The sequence below is a fragment of the Leuresthes tenuis genome, unplaced genomic scaffold, assembly GCF_036924035.1.
Source record: "Leuresthes tenuis unplaced genomic scaffold, fLeuTen1.0.hap1 SCAF_8, whole genome shotgun sequence".
NCBI lineage: Eukaryota > Metazoa > Chordata > Actinopteri > Atheriniformes > Atherinopsidae > Leuresthes > Leuresthes tenuis.
In genome coordinates, this window is record NW_027325362.1 from 35,028,463 (window position 1) to 35,043,603 (window position 15,141).

At 43.9% G+C, this 15,141-nt stretch overlaps 1 protein-coding gene across 5 annotated transcripts in view; it reads right to left on the bottom strand.

Moving 5' to 3' along the window:
• birc6 (baculoviral IAP repeat containing 6) overlaps positions 1–15,141 on the bottom strand; it is a 111,504-nt gene that overhangs the window by 51,987 nt on the left and 44,376 nt on the right. For 4 of the 5 annotated variants that reach the window (XM_072391561.1, XM_072391563.1, XM_072391560.1 and 1 more), the window contains 20 exons: positions 14,910–15,125; positions 14,643–14,826; positions 12,230–12,436; positions 11,650–11,783; positions 10,644–10,797; positions 10,419–10,535; positions 10,103–10,263; positions 9,395–9,521; positions 9,196–9,306; positions 8,653–8,911; positions 7,943–8,514; positions 7,438–7,613; positions 7,237–7,333; positions 5,643–5,837; positions 5,268–5,468; positions 4,841–5,120; positions 4,498–4,754; positions 1,667–1,775; positions 1,134–1,361; positions 178–1,045 (listed from right to left, as the gene is read on the bottom strand). In XM_072391561.1, coding sequence (XP_072247662.1) covers positions 178–1,045; positions 1,134–1,361; positions 1,667–1,775; positions 4,498–4,754; positions 4,841–5,120; positions 5,268–5,468; positions 5,643–5,837; positions 7,237–7,333; positions 7,438–7,613; positions 7,943–8,514; positions 8,653–8,911; positions 9,196–9,306; positions 9,395–9,521; positions 10,103–10,263; positions 10,419–10,535; positions 10,644–10,797; positions 11,650–11,783; positions 12,230–12,436; positions 14,643–14,826; positions 14,910–15,125 — 4,653 coding nt within the window. The remainder of the gene's footprint in view (positions 1–177; positions 1,046–1,133; positions 1,362–1,666; positions 1,776–4,497; positions 4,755–4,840; positions 5,121–5,267; positions 5,469–5,642; positions 5,838–7,236; positions 7,334–7,437; positions 7,614–7,942; positions 8,515–8,652; positions 8,912–9,195; positions 9,307–9,394; positions 9,522–10,102; positions 10,264–10,418; positions 10,536–10,643; positions 10,798–11,649; positions 11,784–12,229; positions 12,437–14,642; positions 14,827–14,909; positions 15,126–15,141) is intronic. The other variant, XM_072391562.1, reaches the window with a different exon arrangement.

Genomic DNA, 15,141 nt, shown 5'->3' on the forward strand with positions numbered 1-15,141 from the left:
GATGGAAAAGCTTTTTTGGAAACAATACTGCAAAATTTCTTTGTAAAACCCTGAAGACAAAACTAATATATATACAAAAAAGAGCTCCTCCTTTCAGACTTGCACATTCTCAAACATGAATAACAGACTTCAATCAGAAAATCTGACATGTCAAAAGTAAAAGCTTCAAGAGCAGACCTGTGCCATGAGCCGCTGGTTGTTAGGATGGCAGGAGATACACTGAAGAAAGAAGGCCACTGTGGCATTCTCCAGAGCTGTCCTTTGCTGTGTAGTGAGCCCACCCGCCATCTCAGAGGACACCAGGGAGAAGCGCGACCCTGAATGCTGAGGCTGGGGAGGAGGGGGACCTGCTGCAGATCCAGTACTCAGGGCCTGACTGCCTGCATTAGTACCAGCACTTGCGCTTGCACTGGAGTGGCACAGCAGGAAGAGCAGTGCTGTCCAGAGCGGGTTCACCTCTGGTCCTCCAAGCCAGTCTTTCATGGTGTGACTATTGCCCACTTCTGTGAGGAAGCGCAGCACGGGAGCTGCCAGCTCTGCAGCCAGAGGTGGCCGACTGTGTGAGGACGAGGAGGGCGAGTGGTAGTGGTGATGGTGGTGTCGTCTGTCAGCCTGAGCTGCGGGTAGAGGGAGGTCAGCGCTGACCAGCAGGCCAACACAGAACTGAGCCAGGCTGCGAACCAGCAGTGAGGGTAGGCCTGAGTCCAGCAGCTGCTCTATTGCTCCTGGAGACTGGGAGGCAGCTGCCAGGGTGGTTAACTGAGACTCTGACAAATTGACAGGAGGCCTTGCATGCTTGGAGTCATCTGTAAGACCTGTGGCACTTGCATTGGCATCATGCTGCTTTTTTCCATCATCTGTCATGGCAAGGCGGCGTTGCTGAGCTTGAGAGTGACTAGCGCTGGGCACTGAGACAATCCCCATCCAGGACATAAGCAGGGAGAAGTAACTGGGGTGGATATGACACATGGAACATAACAGGCTGTCCACAGCCTTCTTCAGCACTATGTTGCATGGCAGTGACATGGACCAGTTATACAGCAGCCTAGAGGAGGAACAGCAAACAAAGTATTAACAATAATCACATGAAGAAAATGTATGGGTAATTTCACTAGGACTAGGCAATGACTGACTCAAAGAGCTCTCTGTTGAGAAGTGCAGGGAGGTCATAGTCCACCGGCAGCTCATAGCTGTGCCACAAGATGGCTGCCACGCAGTGGAGGTGGGAAGGAGATGGCATGAGGAGACCATACTCCCTTGAACAAGCAGAGGAAGAGCCAGCAGCGGTGTATCCCATGGGACTCGTTTTATGGGAAGCTACTCGAGAGGAGTCATGGACCCACTGCAAAAGAGCCTGGATCCTGCAAGGTTAAAATGTAATAGTTTGATTAATAACACATCACAATGTCTGGACATTTCAGTCCTTCAGTTGTGGGCTGCATCACAGCATAATTTAAATGCAACAAGCACAATGAGAAGATGATTTAAATGTTTTATTTAAAAAATTATTTTTTAAAAGAACAAGGAGGGTGCAAGGACACTTTTTCACCATGCATCTCTCTAGAATACCACCTTGAGAAAAGATCATTTCTCCTTGAAAGTTATGTTTTTAGGGCAGCTAAATGGACAGTTTGTGTCAAGGTTAAAGACAAAAGGCTTTAAGTACCTGTCTTTGGTCCCAGAATCCTGTGTGGTCCCAAGCTGGTATAGAATGTCAATGGTGGAGTCAGAGGAGAGGCCATTAAGCCGCCCAAACAGCAGAGGACTGTTCAAATCTTTCAAGACAAAAACATAGTTGATTAAACAGGAGGGTCCTACATTATTTGAACTACCACAACTGGTGCATTTTTTTACGATGTAGTGAGGTTTGCATACTGATCACAAAGCACTGAGGAAGATCAACCCCCGCAAGGCAGCAGTACCAGAGAACATTCGGGGCGGGCCCTACAGAGCATGTGCCAATGAGCTCGTCGATGTTCTCACCTCAATGACTACAGGCCAGTAGCACTCACTCCAATCATAGCAAAGTGCTTTGAGAGAGGGCCACATTCAAAACAGCATCTCAGATATCCTGGATCCCCTGCATATCCCTACCAGCCCAACAGGTCGACTTCAGACACTGCTGCGGCCGCCCTCCACTACTCCCTCTCCCACCTGGAAAACAAAGACTCCTACATCAGGACACGCTTTGTTGACTACAGCTCTGCCTTCAATATGGTCATCCCGCACAAACTATTTGCACACAGCAGCACAACAGCCATGGGCCGTAAACGCCTGCAGAGTGGTGAAGACAGCCAAAAAGATCACCAGAACACTACTGCCTTCTCTGCAGAGCACACAGGAGAGCTGCCTCCATCCTCAGGGACCCCACCCACCCCCAACACAGGCTGTACACCGCTACCCTCAGGCCGGAGGTACAGGAGAGTGAAATGTAGGATGTCACGGCTCAAAAACTCTTTCCAACTGCCGTCAGATTCCTAAACAGCAGACATACTATAGACGCTAGTTCAACATTTCACTACTTCTACCTCAGGAACTGCTCTTGGATCTCACAACTGCACCTTGAACATTGCTACTGCACTCTGTTGACCTTCTGCACACATGCTCAGTTACAGAAGTGTTACTTTCATGGACAATACTCCACTACTTTTCTACCTGTGGGAACTGCACACACTAGAATTGTGTCATAATTGCACCTCATACATTTAAGCTATTATTGCACTCTGTTGAACTTCTGCACATATGCACAGCAACAGCAGTGTTATTTCCTATTGAATATACTTAAGTATGTATATTCCTATTGTATTTTTGCACATGCTGCCCTTTTACTTGATTGTGCCCTTTCAATCTATCAGCATTCTTGCAAACAGCAAAGGAAGAATCTCATTGAACAGGAACATGTACTGTATATATGACGCTTGAATCTTGATCCATTACTTTTCGTCCAATCTTTGTTGACATGGTAAAGTTTTTTTGGGGGGGTTAGGGACAGATGGGTGTAATTTTAACACTGTAAAATATAGAGCAAATAAGACAGAAGACCCTGGTGTTACTAAGAGTTATGTGAAAACTTTTTCTTGCAATAATTTCATAATAATAGAACTGAAGGCAAAAAAATGTATATTTGTATTACACACTCTTGTTTCTGAGTGCATCAGGCTGGGATATTCAAAGAAATGGCAGAAGTGTGGCGAGACAAAGGAATAACTGCCATATGTTAAAGTACCAACCCAAACAAAAGCTCCATGAAGTAAACAGCTTTGCACCGAATTAAAGCACTGGAATCATTCATTATTTGTCATGGGTGACAGTATGATCAAACTTTGACTAAACACTTCTTTGATTTTCTTTTTTTCCTTTTTTAACAGCCATGTCTCACAGACTCTGCCTATACTCACAGAATACAGATGACTATATGTAAGAAATGTTTCTTTGTTTTTTACCTGAAAGCTGACCAATTGGATCAGAAGTAAAAAAAACAAAACAGCACCACAGAGGGTCCCTGAGGTCCCTAACCCACCTCAGAGGGGGGGCTTTCAGGCAGAAGTAAAACTATGTGGATTTAAACCGATTCTCGCAGACCGCCAAAATGGAACTATGGAACAAAAAATGAGTAGAATACGGGCTCAATTAGGAAATTTCTCGTTAGCTGCTCTTTAAGATTTTCCAGCAACCAAGGTCTTTTAGAGGGTCCTTTCCTTGTATCCTTCCATTTCAGCTCTAAAAAGGACCCTTGTAGAAGGTAGTCCTTTTGAGACTGCCTGGAAGATTTGGGGTGGGGCTTGCAGCGCTGAACATTCTGATAAACATTTTATTTCCACCTGTAGCTTTTATTCCAGCTGTAATAGCTATTATAGCTTATATACCTGCTGGTTGGTATCAGTGTTGTTATTTTGTGATTATCTATTGTGTTTAAAACAAGCTCATTGTTAACTGAAGTAAGACTTCTTACTGGTTAGCACATGCAAATGGCGGGTATAAACCATTTGCTGACTGGTCCCGTCTACTGCATCCACTGCTGCAGTTCGACATTTAATGCCTTTTATAAAGCCGAAAAGAGACAGAATGCCCATACGGGCCAGTGGTGAGAGTGGGTCGTCCAATAATCTGAAGGTTGGCAGTTCGATTCCCACTGATCTCACCGATCAAAGATTGGTGAACTGACAGCACCTCCCTGCCGCAGCCGAGGTGCCCTTGAGCAAGGCACCATACCCTTGTGCTCCTGGGCACTGTGATTGGTTGCCCACCGCTCCAGCGTATATGGCATCTGTCTCCATGAGCGTGTGACCCTCTGCATGTGTGTGTCAACAGGAGCCAACCTGGATGGGTTAAATGCTGAGGAATTTTGTGTAGTTCGTGCATCTGAGAGAGAGCTGAGGCTTAAACCTATTGGACGAAAACCTGAAATACAATCAGGTCTATGTCTTATTTCTACATGTTTCTGTGTTTGTATTTATTAAGGACTGGATGAAATCTCAACAGTTGTATGGGACTCACTGGCAGGGTCGGTGCCAGAGGCAGCGCAGTTTCTCAGGAGGATGTCGATGAGTTTCAGGCCAATTCTCGTGGACTGCAGGCCTATTTTGACCAGCACGGCCTCAATGTTGGGCGAATGCATGCCACAATAAGGGGACATGAGCAATGCGGCGCATGTCTGTAGCAGATTGGCTGTGGGTGCTGCAGCACTGGCCATCATGGCTTCCAGGTCACTGACATGGGTCAGGCAATGGTGGAGAAGACGAAGCCATCCAATGCTGCACGGGAAGAAGGAGGTGGTCACAATCCCATCCATATCTGTCAAACATGATCATACTCTCAATTCCAAATGCATTATCAGTACCTGGTTTTAGAGACTTGGTCCTCAGAAGGCAGAAAAGGGTTGTTGACTGTTGCAGAGGAAGTGTTACCAAATGCTGTTAGACCCAAGAGTTTGATCTGAGAAAGACCCAATGTGCTGGCATCCCGAGGCCGGTGCAGCCTCAGGCAAACAGCAGAAGCAACCTCTGCTTTCACCAGCTGGATCTTTATGTATGTTAAGCCACTGGTAATGACTGGTGTGGAGAGAGGCAACATGTTGACTCCGTCTGCGCTGATCTCCACCGAGACAGAGGACGGGCAGGCTGGATGGTAGGAAGAGCACCACAAAGCATATCAGGAATAACTACGTCTTCACCCAAGTGAGATGAAAAAGCTTTCTTGGTTGCAAAAGTGATGAAAAAGCTCAAAAGAATCAAGGTACTTTTATTCTTAAATTGGGTGGTACTCACTAGCTAGAGAAGCGAGGTGTGGCTGGATGTGGAGCTCTTTTAGCAGCACGGCAGCTGGGAGGTGGATGGTAAGGTCACACCAGGCTTCCTCTGGCAGGAAGATGTAAGACCAGGCGGCTGAGCGGGCCCGACGGTGGGGTGGTGTGGCCTGGAGAAGAACTTCTGCTGGCTGTGCTGTGGGACTACTAGATGTAATGGTGCCTGTCAACAGACAAACAAATCGTAGATTATAGCAAAAATGGGATTATGTTGAAAAATTCAGAGATTAATAAGATAAATAAATAGGACAGAAATAAGTTAAATAAAGATTACCAAAACTATTGTCCTAAATGTTACATTCTATGTAACAAATGGAGTAAAAAATAATTAAAGCACCTAAAGGAGCAAAGTTGTGGAGTCCCTCTGCATTGTCTGGTTCTGAAGTCATCACTCTGGATTTAAGATTACCGTCCGCTGCCTTTCCAGGACCGGAATCTAGGAACTTCATGATAGTGGACACCATACTTCGTGCTGTGTTTACAATGGCTCTGGTACTGGTCACCATGTTGTTACAGATCAACTGTACACCACCTGAGGACGGATGAGAAAGTTCCTTTCTTAAATTTGTAGACTGGGCTTAAAAGTCCATGAAAAATAAAATCTATTGAGTACAGTCTTTTGTAATCCTTTTCAGAGACGAAAAGCACTTGATTCACAGTATCTGTTAGAACTCAAGAGCCCACACAGTATATGTATGAGAGTGTCATTAGGGCTCAATACTAATACCCTCCCTCAGCCCTACCCCTATAATTTCAAATAACCCTTTACAACCTAAGCAATTCCAGCGCTAGGTCAAGGCTGGTGGTAAAGCCAGTTCTGAAATGGCTGTAGCTAAGAACTGGTTTGACTTTCCACAGCCCGAGAGGCACAGCAGAGCCACACCCATACGTTACTTTGAACATACTGCATATCGCAGTACAGGGTGGCAGTTTAGCCTTCCTAACACAACAGGTTCCAGTGTTTGTCTGAGTTTCCCAACAATATAATGTCTTAAAATCACCAGTCTAGTTCCCAAACATAGTTTTAGACAACAGACGTGTTCCTCAGTGCAACGCCAACCAGCATTTCAAAACTCTTAACTGGTATTTCTAAGCAATCAGCCAGGTAACATGCACAGTTGCTTGACCTGGCCATTCAACCTTATTTCAGCTATATATTTATATACACAGGAGGGAAATTGAGTGACTAAATGAAGCATGTCTGTAGCTGTGGACAGAAAAACATTCTGCCACTTCTAACTTTCTCTGTGGGAAATCACGGTATGTACAGCTGACTTCACTGCACAGATGTTGGCTTTTTTATTGCCGTCTTGAATTGAGCAGACTAAGGCAACGGATCTTTAAACATAGTGGCCATTACATTTTAGGGGGCCCTGACATAAGCAGTTCTTGGCTCTGGCCCAGCTGAGAGTTGGTGCTAACGTAGCGCCTGTTTTTCAGGGCTCAAGTCAAGCTTTGGCGTTTTAAACAGAAGAAAGTAGTTTTCTGTAAGGCTCTGGCTCTGAACCAGCACTGGAACCACTTTGGTGGAAAATCTCTCGGACCTGTGTCCCCTTGATTATGGAGACCAAGTCATAGTGGTCATCTAGCCCTTCGGCAGGGTGTTGGGGGCTATTCGAGTGGCTAGATGACCCCTACAGCATGATCCCCCAAATAAAAGAGGCACCTCCTTTATCTGCCAGAATGCAAATTAGAGGGGTACAGCCAAGCAGATTTTTTTTGGGTCCATTTTCCTAAAAAACCAATGCACTTGGCTGAGTTGCAGAAAGTTAGTGATTTACAGTTTGTATTCATCACATCACATCACACCAGAGCAGTGCACTGCGTGAAACGCAATAAACAACAACGTTATTGTTGAAACCCTGTTTAAGAGCACATTTTGTCTTGATAATTCATAGATAAGCCCAATGCTATTTTGTTTATACACCCACCCATGTCATGGAATGCCTTAAGAGCCTCGCTGGTGTCTAACACTCGGAGGATAAACCACAGAAGAGGCTCAGACAGCTGACAGGTGGAAAGAGACCCCTAAGAAAGAAAGCACACAGTTAAGCTTTGTCACTGCTCTGTATTAGTTGAAAAAGAACTTTCCAGTATCATTCAAGTCCAAACACCTCCAGGCTGCTGCTTACCTGTCTGCCCATGTAACCACAGGCCATGTATGTGAGGATGGGCTGTAGCATAACCTGGACGGAGGTGGCCCTTTTGCTCAGAGTAGTGAGGATGGTGAAGAGGCCATCACCCACTGAGATGGCATCCAGACCACCATGAAAGTTCTCATGTTTGGTCAGGTGGAGTCCACTGGCTCCTGGAGAACAGACAGAAGTGTCAGTATGCAGATGTGTGGATTATTCCTCCTGATATTGTTTTTTTTTTTTCTCCAAATGCATTTAAAGCCACCTGATCAACTTAAGCCAGTTAAGCTCTATTTTTGGTCACGACAAACTGCTGACATCTAGTTCTCAGGGTGTTCAAAGCTCTAGTATGTTCACCAGTCAGTTGGCCCTGGTGCTGTCAAAAAAACTTGCTACCTTTGCTGTAAACACGGTTGATGAGAACATCCAAAGATGAGTAAAAGATGCTTGGTAGAAATTACGCGAAAAAGGCTAAATCAGCTGATAACTCTGAATCTCTTACCAATGATCATAGCCATGGCGCTGCTGTTGCACTGACCGAGTGCTGACAAGATTTGGCTCATTATCTGCTGATTGGCAAGCACCAGGTCGGCCACACCTGCAGGAGGACCCTGACTGGTCGAAGATCCACCAGCTACACTTTCTTTGCTGCCGCAGACCTTCTCTTCATCAGACACGCTGCTATCAGCTGCTCCGCTGCCGACCGGCGGCAGTCGTCCACTGAACTCTCTGTCCCCAGACAGAGGCAGCTGCACCAATACATTGACCAGCTTGAGGAGGTTAAACATCAGTTGGTCACGTGTGGTTTCTCCGCAGACAGCCTTTGCATCTCCTGGACGGATGATGTTGGCAAACAGACCTCCAAAACAAGCCCGAGCCCCCACTGAGCTGTCTGAGCCGCTGCGGGACACCACCTTGTCTGAGCAGGTGATGTAGTGGTGAACTAAAAATGTTATAGACTCTATGACGGAGGAGATAGTGGCCACTGACACCACCTCAAAGTTCTGCTCTAGAGTAAACTCCAGCAGCTTCACCTGAGCATCCAGTGGACCCTGGCCTGACTGGAAAGGACCCCTAAAAAGTCAGGATGCACCATTAGTTACCCAGATGTACCATACATTATCAATGCTGTCAAAAAGAGGGGAATTTTGCACGGATGATTTGGACAAATATTTGATACAAAATTAATTACACTCGGAGTAAAAAACTTACCTCTCGGTAGACAGGATGTGCATGAGTTTGAGCAGGAATTCACTAAACATCTGGGGGCAGGTAGAGGACAGGTGGACCTGCAAGCGGCTCAAAAACTCATGCATAGCCTGGGTGGCAGTGGGTCCCACCTGAGAGCTGTGCTGGCTTGTACCGTTGGTGCTGCTGCCAGACAGGAAGCGCACGAGCACGTGAACCAGGGTGGGGTCAGACACCATCTGTTGTGCTGTGCTTTCCACAGAGCTCATTCCATTGCTGGATGCTGTTCAAGTCAAGGTTTAATATCAATCACTCAACTCCAGAAAATAACACAACATAGAGAGAGGGTAACAGGAACTCTTAGAGTACATCCAAGTCCAAAGCACTATTTGTAATTTGAAAGAAAAACTGATGAATATATGCGAGACAATTTAACTGCCCATTCCTCTCTTCCCCACTAGGTTTCATGTACTCTGTCTTGGTGGATTTTGTATAAACTTTCCAACAAACAGACCATGGAAAAAATAAACTCCATCACATAAAACCAGTGAAGACATTAGTACTGACCGCAGGCTGGCATGTTTGTCATGAGAGTGAGGGAGTGCAGCACCAGACACCAAGTTCTCAGGGAGGTGTTAGGGTACCACGCCAGCACTGTTAGGAAACTGCTGATGGATGCTGAACTCACACAAAAAGGCAGGGGTAAGTACAATAATAAGGAACATAACAGAGTAAACTTCAACAGCTCTGCATTAGGAGTGTCTACCTTGATTGAGAGGGATGGTGGGCACTCTGCTGGCATTGAACAGGAAAATGTCTGACCCACTTTCCTCACTGCCCCCCGAACATGTGTTGAGACTTAGCGTTAACCACAGCTGCAGCAGGGACTCCAGCTGAGACCAAAGAAAATGTTAATCCTGTTTTCTTTTCTTTTTTACTTCATTCAAACTCATTCATTCACCTAATTGGTGATCATATATGGCTCACAATAATGTGCCAGGTTTTTGAAAACACTACTTATTAACAATACTTATTTTTGTCAGCACATTCTGAAGCTGTGGGAAAACAATGCAGAGGATTAATAAATGTGCAATATGGCAAAAGTTGTTTCATGAAGCAGAGTGAGTGCTTTCACCGCTGGGGAAGAAAGTTGGAGCAGCTGATAACCACACAGCGTAGGATACTTCTACTGTTTTGCAGGTGAAGAGATTTTCAACTGGCTACACTTCATAATTGACTTACAGTCATCATTTCTCTACAGTTCCAGCTTTATTTAAGAGAACTCAGTAACAACAGTCTATATTACTAAGTCCTATAGAGTTTAATTGACATATTCCAATAAAAAAGTACACAATTGACCTAAAGGGGTGATAATTAGAAAACATAGAGGAGCAAGTTTGATAATTTAAGTTAAAGGCTGACTCTATCCAAGTCTCTGAAAGTAGGTCAGTTCAGAGGGTCTAAGGGTGCTGACCTGTACGTGGTGCACCTGCAGCATGGAGAAGAGCTTGTTGAAGCAGGCACTCAGAATGGGGATGGATGAAGGTTGGACCATCAGGCTGCTGCTTGGAGGAGAGCCTCCACCGTGGAGAGCTCGGAGCAGGGAATCATCAGTACCATTAGAGGGCTGGCTCACTAGAAACCGCACAGAAAAGCATAGCTTACATTTATGAGAAAATAACAGTGACTAACATTATACAATCAAACGGAAACACTGGAAATAATAAACTGTCTGGGACACTGAATACAGGAGGTTTCCTTAAAGACTCCAGGGAACTTTCCCCACATACTTGTGGATGAACTTGAAGTGAGAGCCTGTAGAATGGAGTCGGCCTGCAGAGTCGCCATCATTTTCAGCATCAGCTCGGCCTGCTGCTCCAGGCCCACTTCAAGCCGAGCATCCAGTGCTGTGAAACACACAGAAGATCCAAGTTCAGCTGGAAACTTTTCAAAAATTAAATGAAGCAAGAACTTCAGAGAAAAGTATGTTCAGGTGAAATTCAGCCTAAACGCACCTTGTGACACGGATACTGACAGACCCTGTGACCCGGGCTTTTCAGCAGCAGCTGGAGGTTTGGATACTGGAATACCAACACCTCCAATGTAAGGGTTGTATCCATATGTGCCATAGTCAGCACCCCAGTAGTCATACCAGGTGCTGCTTATAGGCTGAGAAAAAAACACGGATAACAAACATGAGGCCAAAAGGGAATGGAACTACGGTCAGTTCACCTACTTCTACATTTATTATGGAATCCAAGTCTGCTAAAAGCAGAAAATTCATATTTTATTCATTTTCTGTCATCCTTCCGTTGACTTGACTGACAAACTAAAGAGCTTATAGTTTCTTTATATGTAGAACTTACTTTATCGGATGTTAAAGTAGTTCAACGCAGACCTGATTGGAACATTTGATCTTTTTATAATGAAAGCATTCCACTAATAACCGCTGAGGAACAACTTTGACCAAGAAAGTCTGCGATTGCATTTCATTCCAACAGGTAAGTCAGTTTTAAGAACCTGTGGGAAGCTGAGCTTGAAGGTAGCAATATGACTGGCTTTGTAATGACAGAATGAGTTCATCTTCAACAGATTAACAGGCATAGGGGGATTTTTTTTTCTTCAATATTTCAATAACAATTACATCATTTAACTTTTTTCCCTTTAAAATTATGACTTTTTAGAAAATCTTTCAAATGAAACATCTATTTATCCTCAACATACTTAATATCTCTGAAAAAAACAACTTTTTAATTAAAAAGAACTACCTCTAAGATATGTTATAACTTATATCCTATAATCATAATTTTTTTTTAAATCCTGACTATCCTCTCGTTAAATCCTGTAGGTGTTAAAATGTAAAACATCACGAGCTGTTTTAATAATCTGTCGTCAGTGTGGCGACATGGATGTTCAGGTTTCATTTGAAAACTTAGGAGCAGTAGAATTTGGCAGTCATACTCCATCAAAACCCAACTCAGACCAGAGTCAGAGAAGAATAGGGAGTCACAATCAACATACCTTAAAAACTTTGGCAGCAAGAGGATCTTTTTCCAAATCAATATCTAAAGGATCAATATCAACATCCATCAGGTCTTGTAGCAAGTCAAAGTCTATGTCTTTGTCTTTTTCCAAAGATGACAGAGGTGGAGCACCTTTGGAAAATAAAAACAGCTTTAATATTGCCAAGCAAGCACACTCGATAAAACATACACAAGAAAAACCCCTTTAGCATGTTACTGGGCAATTTTAACACCAAGCCACTCAATACTGGAGCTGCTTCACTCCTGTAGGAGGGGGAATTCAGACAGTAAAGATCAAAAGAAGCATTGATATTTCTCCCTATTTGTGTTCAAACAAGTCCAAATGTCCCACATAGATTTATACAGTTAAAACTATACATTCAAATACTAATAAGTAAAACAGACCAAAAATGATCTGAATCAAAGTGTCTAAACGTGATTGACAGCAATCAAGAATAAAAGAAACTCGAGAATATTTAAAGAAGGGGGAAAAATGTGGTCACAAACATATTTTGTCATGTCATGACAAAAGTAGGTATTGTGGGAAATGTGAGGAAGGGATGGGGCTACCCACGCACTTTGGAATACTGAGGAGGTCCCCGTTGTACCTGCGATGATATCAGGCACCAGGGCTTCATCGATGCTCTCTACCAGGGGGATGGGTGCCGACTGGGGCAAAGAGTCATCAGAATCTGCCCCTGCCGTGGAGGACGACGCTCCAGCCTCCTCACCTACCACCACTACTTCATCCATGGCATCCAGAGAGCCCGGCGACAGCAGTTCACCTGGGATGACAACAAGTCCACGCTAAAGCACAAGCATGCTATAAATAAAGGCGCAACTTCGTCCCTGACGGTTAGGACATACAAGCTGAGAAGTCACCAGGTGTGATCTAATAGCTCTCAGTGTCAGCAGAAATCAAAATACTGTTTTCAGCATGTGAAAACAGACACATTTTTTAAAAAGCTAAATCATCGTACGGTGGTTTTGAGAAATCGCACGATACAGTTTAAATCGATATTTTGACATCACCGTGAGGTTTCTCAATATTTTCTCCACCTTTCTGATTGTATTTGTTAGCAAAAATCTGAACTGCACTTGCTTTCAACTTCTCATTGTCACAAAGTCTCTCTAAAAAGTAACCAGCCTTAAATGTAGAAATATTTTGGAACAAGTGTGGGTAAATGAACTGGACAAGTCTCCCCAGAAAAGCCCAGCTACACCATCTGCACCATCTTATCCTCCTTCACAATGAGCTGAAGCCCTCAAAAGACTGAACTAAGTAAGGCTTTTTTTAGCTTGTTTTTATGGTGGCCACACAAGACTAGACACCTTGTATTTGCAGGTCTTCGATATCCAGTCGATATGCGAACTGTCTGCGCTGCATCGCGTTGCGCTACACTAACAAGGCCGAGGCGGTTTATCTTTTGGTAAACATCATTACTATTGATACCAGATTCAAATATACTGCAGTGCAAGCATGAACTTAACAAGAGTGATCTATAGAGAAGCATGGATATGAATTTAAACTATTTAATATAGTTGCCTTATCATTACATCTTAAAGAGTCTTCGGCCTATTTTCACATTGAAGTACAGACACATTTGGTCGAACTGCTATTTATTTTCATCTATTTAGAATTAATTCAAGAATAAGTTTACTGTTATATGTTATCTTGTTCAAAGATGTATTTGGTAACATTACATTACAAGTTTTCTATGATCTTTCACTGAAAGTCAACAAAGATGGACAAACGTACAACAAGGTCAAATATATTTGTGATTCTTCACAGGATTGTTTGGTCTTAGTCGTGTGCTCTCTCCTCAACAACAAGAAGTCAGAAGGGGCACCGACACCGTAGCCAGCAGTGGAGCGGCACGTGTTATGATGATCCCCTCTAATTTCTACAGCTGCAGAAGCCAGAGGGACCTACTGCATATGATTATGATTCATTTTCAACAGGGCCCTTCAGAATAAAATGTGGCTGGGTTTTTTTTTGTTGCTTTTTGTCAGATAACAGATGCACTGCCAAGTTGGACCCATTGCCAGATCCAGCCAGACAGCTGTGCTGTCCAGGGGGTTTTGCAGTATGTTCTACTGGACACGTGGTGTCCCTCTCCTCTCATGGAGGCGGCTTTAGCGCAGGAGAAAGAGCAGTAATCTGCCAAGTGAAAAGCCAGTGGTCAGCCTTGGACAAGACACTGAACCCGATATTGATGTGAGGAATATGCAGTCTTAACGAGCATTTTTTCACAAAGCAGATGTACATTTTGTCAAACAGGAAAGGCCCATTGTTTACATATTTGCACAGCTGTGCTCTGCAACAGTGTTTTTGGTTATAGCAAACTAAAGGCACATCATCTGCAAATATGGTAAATATCTTTTAAAGGGCATGGGTATTCTTTTAAATAAATATATTTATGTGTTAATGTGCACAAATCGAGCTATGCAAGTTATTAAAATCAAAGGGTTTTTTTTTTGGAAAGAAAGATTAAAATGTCACTTTCAGTCCATTTTGGAAGTTCCAATTAATACATTTAAAAGAATAAGATACAGTTTCTTTTTTTGTTCTCATTTCAAAATTAAACAAAAGCTGTTCAAAATCATTTTTAAAAGCCCCAAACTGTTCTTAATTTTCCTATTTTCAAGGTTACTGGCATCTTTCCAACACTCCAACAACCACTAAAAGCATTCAAAAATATGAGGCAACAGTATCGAGGCTTTGGCATGCTACATGTGAGTTAGGGCTAATCAGATCAAAATCTGAAAGTGAAGCAACAGATAAACATGTTCCTACACTGTTCAGTTCATTCACCTCACTACTTTGACAACATCGTAGATTCGACAGCTTTCTGAAAAGGACCAATCTGTGTCAGAGAAAACATTTCTTGATCAAGTAAAAAACAGCTGTCATTGGAAAGTTTCCAACACTGTGTCATGAAAATACACCGTTTATCAAGTCCCAACAAATGTGACGGAAATTCAACACACCTGCCAGGATGTCCTGAAGCATACAAGTGAGAGAATACTGTGCCCATGCACCCCCCCAGGAGATGTCACCCCTGTTGAAGTCCGTCCCCACAAGCAACAGCAGAAGTCGTTCCAGCTGTTGCTCAGACACCACCTCACACAGATGGATAGTAGGCCTTGTGGCATTGGCTATCCTTGCAAGGACCTGGGGATAACAAAGGTAGACATTTACTAATATACACAGACCCCTGTATTTAGGAGATCCATGCTACAGTGTGAGATGACTACCTTGCAGACAAATAGCAGCAGGTCAGCATGGCAGGTGAAGTCCATGGAGAGCAGGAAGAGGGCCAGCTTCTGCACCACAGAGATGCAGCGTTCATGGGATAGTGTGAAGGGCAGAGGTTCAACTTCTGGGGCTTCTTTGGCTGTTGAGGACTCTGCGTCCAATGTGGAGCGAGGCCATTCGGCTGTCCGCCGCAGACGGATAAGGTCTTTAAAGTGCTGCAAGAAGAACAAG